Here is a 15,603-nt window from a genome sequence, read left to right as displayed (position 1 = left end):
TTAAATATAGGCAAGCCTCACTAACTCAGCCTAATTAGAGGAAAGTCGGTCTGAATCATGGAATATTTTTAAATGCATTTTTATTACTTTCAAGCACTGGACACGCTAGTAATTCAAACTAGACTAACAGCGTCATACAGCACCTCAGGGAGGGAGCTTTAAGAATCATTGGTAATTAGCATATCAATTATTTGTATGTAAGTGGATGTGCACAAAGTGCACAAAAAGTTTATTCTCTTAAGTAGGACAAACATTCCCCAGTGCAATCCTGTTTACACTATTAATTTGCTTAGCCAGGCCTTTTTGTGCCAAGATAGATGTATGTAAGACATGCTTATTTCCTCAGGGAAGAATGAATCGCTTCCCTGTGTTTAGTCCAGTAACTAAGAAGCGGAGCGCCACTTGATTGGTTTGGGATTTCCAGGATATGGAGTTTTGAATTTGCATACAGACTAGAGAGATTTCATATGGAGAAGATCTGGCAGCCATTGCCAGAGACCCAGTTTCCCCATCTGGATTTCATTGAAGTGGTCTGGATTTCATCGAGCAACAGGACACTGATCCTAAATGATCCACCAGACACTCTAACATAGGCATGTTTAAAATACATCCTGCCCCAGAAAAATAACTGTTAAAATATGATGAGTTGGAGTTATTCTATGTGCAGTACTTAAAAGTAATAAAAACGCATTTCTTTTTAAGTCCCACAAAAACCATGCAATATCAAGTTAATGATGAAAATCAATCCCCAAACTCTTTCTTACACACCTCATCGTGTGACGGTATTGCAGAAATTTCCAATCATCTGGGAAATGATATTTTATTTTGATGAGCTGCACCAGGTGCTAACTATATGGCAGGATTTTGTCTTTGAATCTTAGGGACGCCCTCCTTTGTAAAGAAGAGTGAGGGAAGAGCTAGGGGCATGTTTATTGTTAACAAGTCATTATTTTCTACCTAAGTTTGAAAATCAGAGCAGTCGAATTGAAAAAGAAGTATCAGGTATATGGGGAGGGTAGAAAATATGATTAGGAAATGAGAAACAGGGATAGAGGCCTATATTTCTACCTGTACGTATTAAACTACACTCTAGGTAAATTGTAAAGTCTGCAAGGCTTAAAGAGTGAAAAGTAAGCGCAGAGAGCATAAGCACCAGCAGTAAATATACACACAAATGTTGCAACTACAGTTTGGAATGATTCCAGCTCTCTCCTTTCCCCCAAGGGCATCACTATCCAGGGTCTGCAAAGGCCAAATAGCTGTTTGGCTTCCAATCTGATTTTTTGCCCAAGAAATCAGAGAAGTCGGTTTCAATTTTAATAATATATTCTCCCCACCTCTATCTAACAGAAAGGCATTTGTGTCTCTGCCCCTTCTTAAAGTGAATTTTGTGTTTGGTGAAAGGTAATAGATTGGCAGCCCTGGAAAAGGAATTACTGTATTCCCAGAACAGGTATAACCAGGCAGTGACACTGTGAAATTGCTCTCTGCCTTTGGGGAGCGTTAGAGTACTATTTGGGAAGTCACTGCTATGGTGTGCTGTGCTGAACTCAACAGTATCACAGTGGGCTGAAAGAATTAGCATAGCACTCAAAGGGCCTGCCTTCGGGCCATTCATTTAGTCAGTCAACATTAGGGAGTGCTTACAATGTGCCTGGTGCCGGGGGAAGACTTTTGCAAATGTTCTGTCATTTAATCTTCACAATAACCCTGTGAGGGAGAAAATATTCTTCTTGTTTTACAGAGAAGGAAACTGAGGTTCAGAGGAGTGGAGTGATTTGTCCAAGTTGCTGTTGCAAGCATTTTGATCCCAAAGGCAGTGTTCCCCCGAACCCTGTGCTGCGGAGGCTGCATAGAGGTTGGATGAGACCTATGCCCAAATAATGTGACGTAGAGCTGCATGCACTCTGTGCTGTGTGCCTGGTCCTGGTGCTGACAGAGCGGCGAATTGTCCTACCTGGAAGGAGCTAAGAGCTATTAGTATGTCTAGCCTTAGGATTCCTATTCTTTAAGTCTTCTTCCCTTTTGGTTTTGTTTGAGTTTTTTGTTTATTTGCTCTAGCTTAGCTCTCCAAACCAGCCTGCCTCTTCCTCACCTTACCCACCGCCCAATCGTACACACTCTGTTTGCTGGGCCCTCTGGCCTTTCAGAATGAGAGGAGCTAAAGAGCATGGGGGTTGAGTGAAAAGAGCACTGGGTTCGAATTAGAATGAGTGTTCTAATTCTAACTCTGACGATTGACTCGGCCACTGGTAAGGTCTTTAATTCTGAATGACTCACTTTCTCCTGGGAGAATGAGAATGGTTTATTTCAAAGAGGTAAAGAGATTAAGTAATAATAAACTAAAAATAGTGCACAGCCCTTTCTGTTGCCAAGATAACATATAATTGATGAGTAGGATTACTTACTACAAGGCATGTAGTAAAGAAAGAAATGCCAATTAGAATTCACGTTTCTATATAATAGATTCGGCAATGAGAGAAAAGATGCCCATGTAAAATGTTAAGAAACTGCATCTTGAAAATTAAAACAGCCAAAGGGATGTAAGGATGGATTGTTTGTTGGGGGTAGTAGTTAGGGGTTTCGGGGCTTGAGGTTTGTTTTATTTTGTGGCTTTGGGGTTCTTGTTTGTTTTTTGTACTAAAGATGTTAATGAAACCGGTACGGCTTGTCTGATGCTAAAAGCAGAAAGAGAAACTTACAGGAAATTAGATGTCTTCTGGATATGGCCAAGAGGCACCCATGGCCCCAAACAAAATGTCACATCATCCTTGTTGCAGGGAGCCCCCCCCACCCCAATTCTCTGCATCCCTGAACCATTTGTAAAAAATATTCAGGAATCACTGAGGCATTTACCATATGCTGCATCCCGTGGCAGGTTGAGTTTTTGCAGAATGAGTCAGCAGCACCTGAGTTGAGATAGGATTGGGGGAATTTAGAAAAAACATGCCTGTGAAAAGTTGAAGAGCTCCTGTTTGGGACTTGAGTAGTGATACTTTGGGTCCTCAACACAGTCCCGCTCTGAGTCCCATCCAATGCAATCTGTTTAAAATTTATATTATAGAAAAGGTTTCGCTGCTGGCAATAACTTTGCTCGGGCTGATTAGGGGAGTGAACAGTATTAGTAACAAATATTTCTCTCTTCTCTCCCTCTGCATTCTACCCCTTTTGGTTTTTCCACTTTGAATTTCTCCTTTTTAAATCTCTGTTGAGGAAGGCTCTGGAGGATGCCAGCAGTGCTTGTTGGAAAACCTAAAGATGATAAGACTGGTCTAGGCTGGCTTGCAAGTTAGAAAGTCAGGAGATGGGCCTGCCCCATCAGAGGTCTGGCTAGAATGACAAATTTGGGTTACCTGATCCTACCATCAGCATTGATTACGGATAACTGTAACACCATCTCTCTGGCATCCCACTGCCCCGAGTTGAATGTTTTAGGACTTTAAGTATTTAAAAACAAACAAATCAACAAAACCAGGTTCTGCCCCTGGTATTTAGAGGTAAAGTGGCATGAGTGAATGACCTCAAGGGCACACCGTAGAAGCTGTGGTCTACCCTGATGGAATAAAACAAAGGGGGATAACTCTACAATTTGGTTCTTGGGCTTTTCCTTTTATCTGAAAACATCATTAATGTCATCACCCCTGGCTTTTTTCCTCCTCAGGCACCCACAGCCTTCCTCAAATCAATGCCTGTAGAAACAACTGCCACAGCTTCACTTCCTTATTTGCATAGCCTTGTCTGAAAACCAGACTGCCGTATACTGAAGGATTGGGTTTCTCATCAAGAAACTGCTTTTCAAATGAATATCATGTGTGTTTTAGGGAAGTTACTAATGTAGTGTAATGAGATGCCTGTCCGTCCTCCCCACCCCCTCCACCCCCACCTCCTTTCTGGGGAAGAGATTTTAGACTTCTCCAAAACCTAAAATTAATGATTTGCAGTGTAGCAAACAGTACTGTTACAGTGGTTAGGGAAACTTTCCCAAAAGCAATCTAGAGGGATATTTTATTCATTTATTCACTTAATGATTATTTATTGAATGCCTACTATGTATAAGGTATTGATTCTACCTGCAAGGAAGTTAATGGAATTGTTGACATTATAGATACATAAAGGAATATACATATGTATTCATAATCAAACAGTTAAATAAAACAAAACGTAGAAAGTTATAAGAACCGTAAAAAAAGAAAATGCTATTGGTACTCAAAGGGAGAAAATACTTCCAAAAAAGACTTAATTGAGGAGGTAACATTTGATCTGGGCTCTAAAGGGTAGCTAATTACTATATCTTTACAAAGTGTGAATATGCATGTGTTTATGAAATCTGGGTCAAATTTAAATAGACAGATTATAGGGAGGGAAGGATCTTCTACACAGGGGATACAGAAAGATCAAAGTCAGGAGAGGCTGAGCTATGTACAAAGAACATTGGTTTAGTTTGGCTGGACTGTAAAGTGCATGAGAGGGACAAGTTGCAAAGAAGATTGGAAAAGTGGGTGGGAATCACATCATGCAAGACCTGGAATTCTTAGCTATGAAAATTTGTACCGTGTTCTGTAAGCATTTGGGGAGCTGCTGAAGATTTTAGAATAAGAGAATAATACGATCAGAGCCTGCTCAGCAAGATTAACACTCAGAAACATAATAATGCTGTGGCCGCTCCTGTGGCTCCGCAGACTAATGTGTGGGAAGCGGCTGGCACAAGCGCCTGACGAGTAGCAGCTCGGGAAGTCATGGGAGCAGCTACATTGTGGCAGTTAGTCTAGAGCATGGACTCTGGTGCCAGGATGCCTGGGTTCAAACCCCAGCTCTGCCACTTAATAGCTTCATATCTTGCACAGATTTCTTAACCTTTCCGTGTTGCCGTTTCTCCATCCATAAAATAGAACTGATAACAATACCTATCAAATAAACTGTTAAGAGAGTCAGACGAGCTAACACATACAAAGTGCATAGAATGGTGCTGTGTTTTGAATGAAGCGCTCAATAAAGGTTAGCTGCTATTATTATCAGTTTTTTATCCATGAAGGAGCCGGAACTTGAGCTAGGCTTTAAAGAGTGAATATGATGTACATGCATAGAAAGGTGACCTGCAGGCACACAGAAGTTTAGGACAAAAAGCATACTTTCTGGGCAAGGTGACTGAAGTGAACCGTGGACAGTTTAGTTTGCCTACAGAATAATATGGGTTAAGGGGTTATTGGAAAATAAGATAAAAAGGTAGGCTAGAATCAGACCATGAAGGACTTTGAATTTTAGGCTAAGAATTGTAAGCATTATCTGAAGACAGTACAGGGACATTGAAGGGTTCTGAGTAAGAAGGTGACTTGATCAAAACAATCCCTAAGGAAAATTAATCTGATGGTAGAGTGTGTGCATGATGGATTGGAGAGGTAAGAGACTTGAGACAGGAAAATTAATTAGGAAGCTATTGACGTAATCCACAAAGGAGGTCAGAAGGGCTAGTACTGTCGTGGGAGTGGAGAGGAAGGAATGGGAGGGAGAGAGATTGGTGCAAGACTGGTAACTGAAGAGGAGGAAGGACAGGGAGAAATCACAAAGAGCCTCAGAGTTTTGAACATGGGTGACTGAAAGGATGGGGTATCATTAACAGAGACAAGGAATAGAGAAGGACGCAAGATGACAGGTTCGGCACAGTCAAAATGGAGCTGTAAATCCCAGCTGACATAGTGGAAATTGCCAAGCTAATCCTAAAATTTATATGAAAATTCAACCAGAATAGTTTCAATCTTAAAAAGGAAGGATGAGGTTGGAAGACTTATACTTCCCAACTTCAAAACTTACTGAAAAGCTACTGTAGTCAAGACAGTGTGGTGCTGGCATGAGGTTAGACTTATAGAGCAGTGGAATGTAGTTCAGAGTCAAGAAATCTGCACAATGTTACCCATTTGGTTTTTACCCAAAGAGTGCCAAGACAATCAAATGGGGAAGAACAGTCTTTTCAATAAATGGTGCTGGGACAACTGGATATCAACATGCAAAAGAGTGAATCTAGACCTTTACCTCACACCATGTACAAAACTTATGTCCAAATAGTCTGAATGACAGAAATAAAACTACAAAAGTCTTAGAAGACAACATAGATGTAAATATGCATGATCTAGAATTAGAAAATCTTCTCTTAGATATAATACCCAAGTAACCAAAGAAAAAACAGATAAACTGGACTGCATCAAAATAAAAAAAAAAAAACTTTTGTGCTTCAAAGGACGCTATCAAGAAAATGAAAGATAACCCACAGAATGGGAGAAAAATTTTGCAAATTGTGTATCTGATAAGAGACTTGTACTTAGAATATACAAATACTTACAACTCAATATTAAAAAGACAAATGGCCCGATTTGAAAATGAGCAAAGGACTGGCATAGGCATTGCTCTAAAGAAGATATACAAATGGCCAAAAAGAACACGGAAGGATACTCAACATCAGTAGTCATTAGTGAAATACAAATTGAAACCACCATGAGCTACCACTTTACACCCACTAGGATGGCTCTATTTAAACAAAACAGAAAATAACAAGTATTGGTGAAGATGTGGAAGAATTGGAACCCTCATATATTATACATTGCTGATGTGAACGTAAACTGGTGCCACCGCTGTGGAAAACAAAGTTCCTATAAATGAGGCAAACTAAACTGTCCATGGTTCACCTCAGTTACCTTGCCGGGAGAGTATGCTCTTTGTCATAAACTTCCTTGTGCCTGCAGGTCACCTTTCTACACACGGAGTTACCATATGACCCAGAAAGTCTACTCCTAGGTATGGAACCAAGAAAAATGAAAACCTATCCACAAAAACTTATACACAAATGTCCATAGCAGCATTTTTCATATTAGCCAAAAAGTAGAAATAGCCCAGATGTCCATCAACTGATGAACAGATAAAGAAAATTTGGTATATACAGATAAGGGAATATAATTTGGTCATAAAAAGGAATAATGTGGTTTCTGGGGGGGGTTGAGGGTTTTTTTTCTTATTAATATGGTATTTATTTGTCTTCCCTTTGTCAAACCCTAAGCCAACCACTTTCCCCAGGCTGCCTGGGGGAGGTATAGGAAAAGGAATATACAGGGCAGACGAGACATGCTACAACATGGATGAACTGTGAACATGTTATACTAGATGAAAAAAGCCAGTTACAACTCATATATTATGTAATTCCATTGATATGAACGGTCAAAATCATACAAATCCATAGAGACAGCAAGTAGATTAGTGGTTGCCAGGGCCTGGGGATTGAAGAATGGTAGGAATGGATAGCTAATGGGTACAGAGTTTCTTTGGGAAATGATGAAAATGTTCTGAAATTCATCATGGTAATGGTTGTACAACTCTGTGAATATACTAAAAGCTGTCAAATTGTACACTTTAATTAGGGGAATTGTATGTTACGTGGACATCAGTAAAGTTGCTTTTTTAAAAAAGGTTCAAAAAATGTTTTTAATGGAGCTGTAGCCAGTGATGACCAAGTACAGATTTTTGAGTAGTATCAACTGTCAGTTGCTTCTGAGAAGTCAAAAAAGATAACAGAGAAAAGGTTTTGGATATCATAACCCAGAGGCCTCTCTCCCTTCAAGAGAGAAACCGAGAACAATAAGATCAGAAACTCGTTTGCAAGAAGGATGTATAGGTGGCCCATAAGTGGGTAAATTTAGCAGTGCTGAGAAGGGGAGGAGGAGATAGACAACTTATAACCTAAAGGAACAGAATTAGTGGGAAGGCAGAGACTAAAGATGTAAGAAAGAGCTCATTGGTGATACATGACCCTTAGAGCAATAGGGAAGAGGATCTAGTGCCTAAGTGCTGAAATTAGCCTCAAGGAAAAGCAGAAATATGAGGGAACATTGTCAGGTAAAGAAAAGAGGTAGAGAAAGGCATTTACTACACACAGCTTCAACCAGCTCAGTCAAGTATGAGGCAGACAAAGTTTGATCTAGAAAGATACATATCAAACTTTGTCTCATACTTGACTGAGCTGGTTGAAGCTATGTGTAATGAATCAACAGTCACCTCTGGAGAGGGAGTGGGGATGGAGAGAGATTTTTCACTTTTATTTGATAGACTTTTGGGTTTTTTTTTTTTTAAGATTTTATTTATTTGAGAGAGAGAGCACAAGCAGGGGGAGCTACAGAGGGAGAGGGAGAAGCAGACTCCCTGCCAAGCCAGGAACCTAATGCGGGACTCAATCCCAGGACCCTGGGACCATGACGTGAGCTGAAGGCAGACACTTAACCGACTGAGCCACCCAGGCATCCCAAGTGTACATTCTTGATGCTAAAAAAAAAAAATCAAGTAAGTATAAAAGTCTATCAAAGGAGCACCTTGTTTACCAACAAGAGGTGAAGCAAATGATTGCCAAGCTGTGCAGATGGAGTGGCACATACGGATCACTCAGTAAATGTTTATGGAATTTGTTGAATTGGAGTCGTAAGCATAAACTATAGAGGAAGCAATTGGCTTGACTTCTCAGCTTTCTCCAGCAGAACAGAGCAGAAAATTCTGACAGAGTAGTTTATCCAAGGGCTTCAGGATTGACAAGGCAAAACGACAAATGTGTGAGGGAATCAAGTATGCTCGTAAGGGTTTTTAAAATGACTCCAAATGACTCCATTTTAAAATGACTCCAAATGACTCCATTCTCCAAAATGAGTAGTGAAGCAAATGAGGTCAAAAGATGAACTGGTGGACTTTGAAAATAGGAGAAAGACAAGGAAACAGGAGTCAAAATAAAAGAATAAAGAACAAGTTCAATGGGAAGATAGAAAATTATATACAGGGGTGCCTGGGTGGCTCAGTCATTAAGCGTCTGCCTTCCACTCAGGTCATGATCCCAGCGTTCTGGAATCGAGCCCCACATCGGGCTCCCTGTTTGGCGGGAAGCCTGCTTCTCCCTCTCCCACTCTCCCTCCTTGTGTTCCCCCTCTCGATGCTTCTCTCTGTCAAATAAATAAATAAAATATTAAAAAAAGGAAAGAAAATTATATATAGAAAAAGCAGTTTGGAGTTCAGAGTGTTAGAAGTAGAGCATTTCCAGGCACTTCCTTCCCAGGCCCCAAAGCATGGCTATGCGTAGAGATAACTAAAGTGGAGTGCAGATGGACATCACTGTTGTTCAAAAGGTGAAGAAACTGTGATTTCAGAGAATTAGAAGGGTCACAGGAGGGAGAATGAAGCATGAGAGACTGTGGACTCTGAGAAACAAACTGAGGGCTTCAGAGGGGAGGGGGGTGGGGGAATGGGATAAGCTGGTGATGGGTGGTAGGGAGGGCACATATTGCATGGTGCACTGGGTGTTATACGCAACTAATGAATCATCGAACTTTACATCAAAAACCAGGGATGTACTGTATGGTGACTAACATAATATAATAAAAAAATATTAAAAAAAAGAAGGGTCACAGGCGAAAGGGACAGGTCTCTTTTGTTCAGTACAGTAAACCTGTTGCCCAACATAGTGCCTGGTATACAGTAGGCATTTAGTTAAGATTTTTTTTGAATGAGTGCATGGATATTATAGCACTGATCACAGTTACTTGTTTTACTATCTTCTTTCCCTACTGCACAATGTGCTCCTTGGGTCTTACTTATTTCTGTATCTCTGGTGCCCAGCATAGGTAAGAATAGGTGCTTGAATCAAGATGTGAGGAAGCAAATGAATAGTGAACTGCAAAGAAGAATGGCAGGGAAAGGAAGAGACAGAAACACTTGTGAACTGGGTGCTAAAGTCCTTAAGGGAGGTGAACGAGTACTTTGTAGGTCTCTAGCTAGGACCTTCGCTACTGTTTGAGTAGTAGAAGCAAATGACGTTGACTCAAAAGAGGTGAGATTGATGAGAAGAAAGAACACCGGATTTGGAAGATCCAATAGGAAAAGGATTGTTTCAGTTTCTCTCTCCCCCTCCTTTGAATTCTGGAGGAATTGGCACAGTGTGTTTTCTGCTCTGACCGCCCCCAACCCCCACCCAGTCTGTCACTTAGCCGTCTCATTTTTTTTCCAATTCATCTTACCTTGCTTCCTGTTGCTCTTGTGCTTGGAATGCGTCAATACCCTTCTCGCCCAACCCCTCTGCCTCCAGACTTTCTCTCTTTGGCCTTCCATGCAACAGCAAAAATCAGAGTTCCTAAACATCATTTTTCAGCAACATCAGTCCTTATACTTCTCTAGTGACTCCAATTTGACTGTCAAACCAAATGAAAACGTTCAGTCTTTAAGAGTGTCCTCCATGTAGGCCTCACACAGAAGCTATCCTCACTTGCAATTGCTTTGATGTTTACACTGTGTACGAAATACCTTACCTTTTCCAAAGCTTCTAATTACCCTTTTCTCCAGCCATTCAGAGCCTTCTTCATCAGAATTCCCTGGGGACTCGTTTTCTCTCCTGGCTATCATTCCAACAGCTGTCCCTAACACACCTGCCTGACTTTATCCTTTCCTCTGTCCCAGTACAGAACACTCATTAATGTTATATGTATATGCTTTTCTTATGTGTCAGTATGAGCTGCCCTATCAATTCTACCCTAGAAGTATTTCCCAAATCCATCTCTTCTTCCCTTCCCTTGCTGCCGCTGGCCTGGGTGGGTGCAGACGCCCACTAATAACCTTCAGTATATCTTATGCTGCAGCCAGAGTATCTTTTCAAAATGTAAATCTGATCATTCCCCCGACACACATACATGCATGGAAACACACAGGCACACACAATGTTCAAGATGTTCCATACTCTTGAAGTAACAGTCCCCGTTCATTAGCCTGCCTGGCATATCTGGCCCTGTGTGCCCTAACCCTCGTTTACTTCACTAGCCTCCCTCCCACCACTGCCTGTTTCAAGCCATCATGCTCTTGTGCATGCGGTTCCTTCTCTGAACCTAGTCTCCTACCAATAACCCTCACAACCATTCCCGCTGCCAACTCCACTGTCTTCACCCCACGTGCCCATAAGCTTTTCCTAATCTGTCTTTTTCACTTTTTGTTTTGAGATAATTACAGATTCAAAGGAGGTTGCAAAGAAATGTACAAGAAAGTCCCATGTGCCCTTCCTCCAGCCTCGTCCAATGTTGACATCCTGCACAATTATAATTCAACATCAAAATCAAGAAGTTGGCATTGGTACAATTCATAGAGCTTACTCAGTTTTCACCAACTATGCATGCACTCGTGTGTGTGTGTGTGTGTCTATGACATTTTTGTCACGTACATAGCTTTGCATAACCACAACCACCACCACAATCAAGATACAGAACTGTACATCACCACAAGGCTGTGCCATACCACTCTTTTACACCCATCCCTAACTACTGGCAACTTTCAATCTGTTCTCCATCCTGCAAATTGTTATTTCACAAATGGTATATAATGGAATCATGCAGTATAGATTTTGGATTGGCCTTATTCACCCAGCATAATTCCTTTGAAAGCCATCCAAGTTTTTTTTTTTTTTGCCTTTATCAATAGTTTGTTTCTTTTTATTGATAAACACTATTCCAGTGGTATGGATGTACCACAGTTTGTTTAACCATTCACTTACTGAAGTACATCTGAGTGGTTTCCACTTTGGATTGTTACAAATAAAGCTGTTGTGAATATTTGTGTACAAGTTCCTGTATGAAAATAAGTCTTAATTTCTCTGGTATAAATGCCCAAGAAGGCAATTGCTGGGTCATATGGTAAGTCTATTTTTCATTTTGATGGGAACTGCCAAACTATTTTCCAAAGTGGCTATACCATTTTATGTTCCCACCCACAAGCTATGTGTGGTGTAGTTTCTCCACATCCTCACTATAATTGATGTTATCACTATTTTTTCATTTTAGCCATTTTAATAGGTGGTTCATTGTAGTTCTTATCTTTTAAGACCTAAGTCAGAAGTTACCTCTGTAGAGCCTTTTCTTTTCTTTTTCTTTTTTTTTTTCAGATTTATAAGATCCTTCATTAGAATGGAAATGTCCTCATGTTGTATTGAACTTATCACTCATTCATACCTTAGTGTAAATGTTTTTAATTAATAGCTTCAATTGTATGTATTTTTAAAATAAGTACTTTTACTTCACTTACTAGGTACCGGGCACTATTCCAGAAGGTTCCTTTTTTTTAATTTTTATATATTTTTATTTTATTATTATTATATTATGTTCAGTTAGCCACTGTAAGTACATCATTAGTTTTTGATGTAGTGTTCACTGATTCATTAGTTGCATATAACACCCAGTGCTCATCACAACACGTGCCCTCCTTAATACCCATCACCAGATTACCCCTTCCCCCCACCCCTCTGAAACCCTCAGATTGTTTCCTGGAGTCCATAGTCTCTCATGGTTTGTCATCCTCTCTGATTTCTCCTCCTTCAGATTTCTCTCCCTTCCCCTATGGTCCTCCATGCTATTCCTTATGTTCTTTTTTTTATAATAATATTTTTTATTTTATTATGTTAGTCACCATACAGTACACCCCTGGTTTTTTGATGTAAAGTTCGATGATTCATTAGTTGCATATAACACCCAGTGCACCATGCAATACGTGTCCTCCTTACTACCCATCACCAGCCTATCCCATTCCCCCTCCCCCCTCCCCTCTAAAGCCCTCAGTTTGTTTCTCAGAGTCCATAGTCTCTCATGCTTCATTCCCCCTTCTGATTACCCCCCTTTCTTTATCCCTTTCCTCTCCTACCGATCTCCCTAGTTCTTATGTTCCATAGATGAGAAACCATATGATAATTGTCTTTCTCTGCTTGGCTTATTTCACTTAACATAATCGCCTCCAGTTCCATCCATGTCGATGCAATGGTGGGTATTCATCCTTTCTGATGGCTGAGTAATATTCCATTGTATATATATCCCACATCATCTTTATCCATTCATCTGTTGAAGGGCATTTTGGCTCTTTCTACAGTTCTAACATCTTCTAAAAAAGTCAGTTATTCTCCTCTCTGTGCCATCTCTGATACTTCATTTATCATTGTATTTTAATTACTGATTAACATAGTATGAGCCTTCCCCTCTGTTCTGAGCCACATGAAGATAAGAGCTGTGTCATATTCTTCTTTGTTCCTGCAGCATCTGGTACAGTTTCATGCTGGACACACAGGGCACTCAGTAAATATGTGCAAAATGAGGGAAAGAATGAAGAAACATTATTCCTTTTTGCCTTCCCCTTCTTCCTGTTAAGTTATAAACCTTTTCAGAACAGGGATCATGCCTTCCTCTGTGTCTCCTGATAGCAGCTGATAGGGTGCCCTGTACATGTAGATGCTCAATAAATGTTAGCTAACTATTCAGGTGGCTTATCTTCCCTCTGCAACAGGAGATAAGCACAGGAAAGAGAGAACAGACAGTATTTCTCTATTAAGGATCATATGCCATAAGTTTTATAATATTCTTACCATTTCCACAATCACACAATATTTGTCTGTATAGATGAGAAATAAAACAAAACAGTCTTTTGAGTCAAAGAATGCCTCTTCAGCTGAGCACTTTTCAATAGTTTCAATACCCTGGTTACATATGAATTTGGGAGAATGACATTTTATATCCCTTGAATTCTTTTTGCAGTTTTAGAAGGATCTGGAATTTTTCTGTTTTTGCTGCACTGGTATAATTTGACATGTTGATTATGAAGGGGTCATTAACCCCAACATTTTTTATCACTTTCTGACTCTGCATTTTCTCAACTCTGAAGTATGTTAATTTGCACTTGTTTATATGTCTCTGTAAGAGTTACTCAGGCCCATGAGGACTGGTATATGTTTTGTCTGGGAACTAGATTGTAAGCCCCTTGAGAGCAGGGACCTCATAACTCCTAAGAATGTATTCTGGACAGTGTCAGTGTTCAATTAATGATAATACTAGAAGACTAAGGTCATCTGTCACATTGACAACTTCCTTTTCATCTATGATGCTTCTGTCAGGAAAAAAAAGCTGTTAGGTTGATTTAATAGCACTGTATGATTCTACCCAAAATTATCCTCATTATTGCTCACTACAACTTATTCTTTAGGGTGCTTTCAGATTTATAATTTTGGATCAGTGGTTATCATTTCCTACTCTCTAAGACTCTGGTTACATATGATTTAGGGAGGGCTGCATTTCATAACCCAGAAGTCCTTTAGCATAAAAGAAAGTAAGCTGATAACATCTGTGCTTTCAAAGCATGTTAATTCTCTTCAGCAGTTTCCATTGATAACTAGATAATAAACTCCAAGTATGTTGACAGTCTTAAATTATCAGACTGTTCAGCATATATGTCTTACTTTCCCAGATTGTAAAACGGAGTAAATATGCATGCTCTGCCCTGTGGCTGTTGAAGTTAGTGGATGTGAATATTGAAAGGAAGTTTGTGTTTTAAAACATAAGGGCAAACTTGGTCCTTGGTAAGGTGAAAGTGGAGGGAATTTTTTTTTAAGATTTTATTATTTATTTATTTATTTGACAGAGATAGAGACAGTCAGCGAGAGAGGGAACACAAGCAGGGGGAGTGGGAGAGGAAGAAGCAGGCTCATAGCAGAGGAGCCTGACGTGGGGCTCGATCCCATAACGCCGGGATCACGCCCTGAGCTGAAGGCAGACACTTAACCACTGTGCCACCCAGGCGCCGCATGGAGGGAATTTTTTTGTAAATCAGGTTTTTTAAGGTATAATTTACATACGGTCTGATTCACCCTCTTTAGATAGAAAGTTTGATGAGTTTGACAAGTTGGGTCTTTTTTCCTTCACTATTTGCTGACTCAACTATACCTCCAACTGCCCCACCACCACCACCCCTAGACCAAACTGACCTATCTTTTTCTGACATTTTCTCTCCTTTCTCTTTTCTACAGTGTACTAAAGGAAGTATACATAGCCTTTAATCCCAAAGCAGTGGTCTTACAGCTGGGAGCTGATACGATTGCTGGGGATCCCATGTGCTCCTTTAACATGACTCCAGTAGGAATTGGCAAATGTCTTAAGTACATCCTTCAGTGGCAATTGGCAACACTCGTTTTGGGAGGAGGTGAGTACAAAGGAAGGTCACCAGGAGAATCTGGTGACCTTCTTCCCCGTTTTGTCCATTGATGCTGAGGAAAATGTGGCTTTCTTAGATTGGATAATACCAACCTGCCTGTGATCCAGAAGCCTGAGTCAAAGAACTCTGCCCCCTTCACAATTCAGCATAAGGAAGTACTGTGACACCCTTCTCCTCAGCTTGGCATGTGCATTGACTCCTTGGCACTCTGAAGTCTAAGTTTCACTTCCTGACACAAAGGTCTTTTGGTTAAAGGTGCCATCAGATCTTATTAAGAATGGTGAATATTAACCTCATGGACTTTTATCCATCTTCTCTCAATATAGTTTTTGACTCTCAGTTCTAATAATCATCCTTTGGAAACACCACTAAAATTCTAAGTCTACTTATATATAAGTAGTAAACACATGAATTAATTAAATATCTAAGCTGAATTCAAGAATGACTTCTCCTCTGCCCAGCCCCCACCAAAAGAAGCATGGATTTGTTACAATAAAGCAAAATTGAGAGATCTCGAGTCTCTTGGGCATCCTTACCTTCAGTGTGTACTGACATTTTGCATTACTTAACCAACAGAAAGCT

The 15,603-nt window shown here is 40.2% G+C and overlaps 1 protein-coding gene across 8 annotated transcripts in view; it reads left to right on the top strand.

The window, feature by feature from the left end:
- The window catches only part of HDAC8 (histone deacetylase 8), a 210,473-nt gene that overhangs the window by 73,965 nt on the left and 120,905 nt on the right, over positions 1-15,603 (top strand). For all 8 annotated transcript variants that reach the window (XR_004622423.1, XR_004622424.1, XM_034649631.1 and 5 more), the window contains one exon: positions 14,837-15,009. Coding sequence is in view for 6 of the 8 variants with exons in the window: in XM_034649631.1 (XP_034505522.1) it covers positions 14,837-15,009 (173 nt within the window). In the remaining 2 variants the exon portion in view is untranslated. The remainder of the gene's footprint in view (positions 1-14,836; positions 15,010-15,603) is intronic.

This window comes from Ailuropoda melanoleuca, chromosome X, assembly GCF_002007445.2.
Source record: "Ailuropoda melanoleuca isolate Jingjing chromosome X, ASM200744v2, whole genome shotgun sequence".
In the NCBI taxonomy this organism is placed as follows: domain Eukaryota; kingdom Metazoa; phylum Chordata; class Mammalia; order Carnivora; family Ursidae; genus Ailuropoda; species Ailuropoda melanoleuca.
This window is presented reverse-complemented; position numbering and strand designations above follow the sequence as displayed.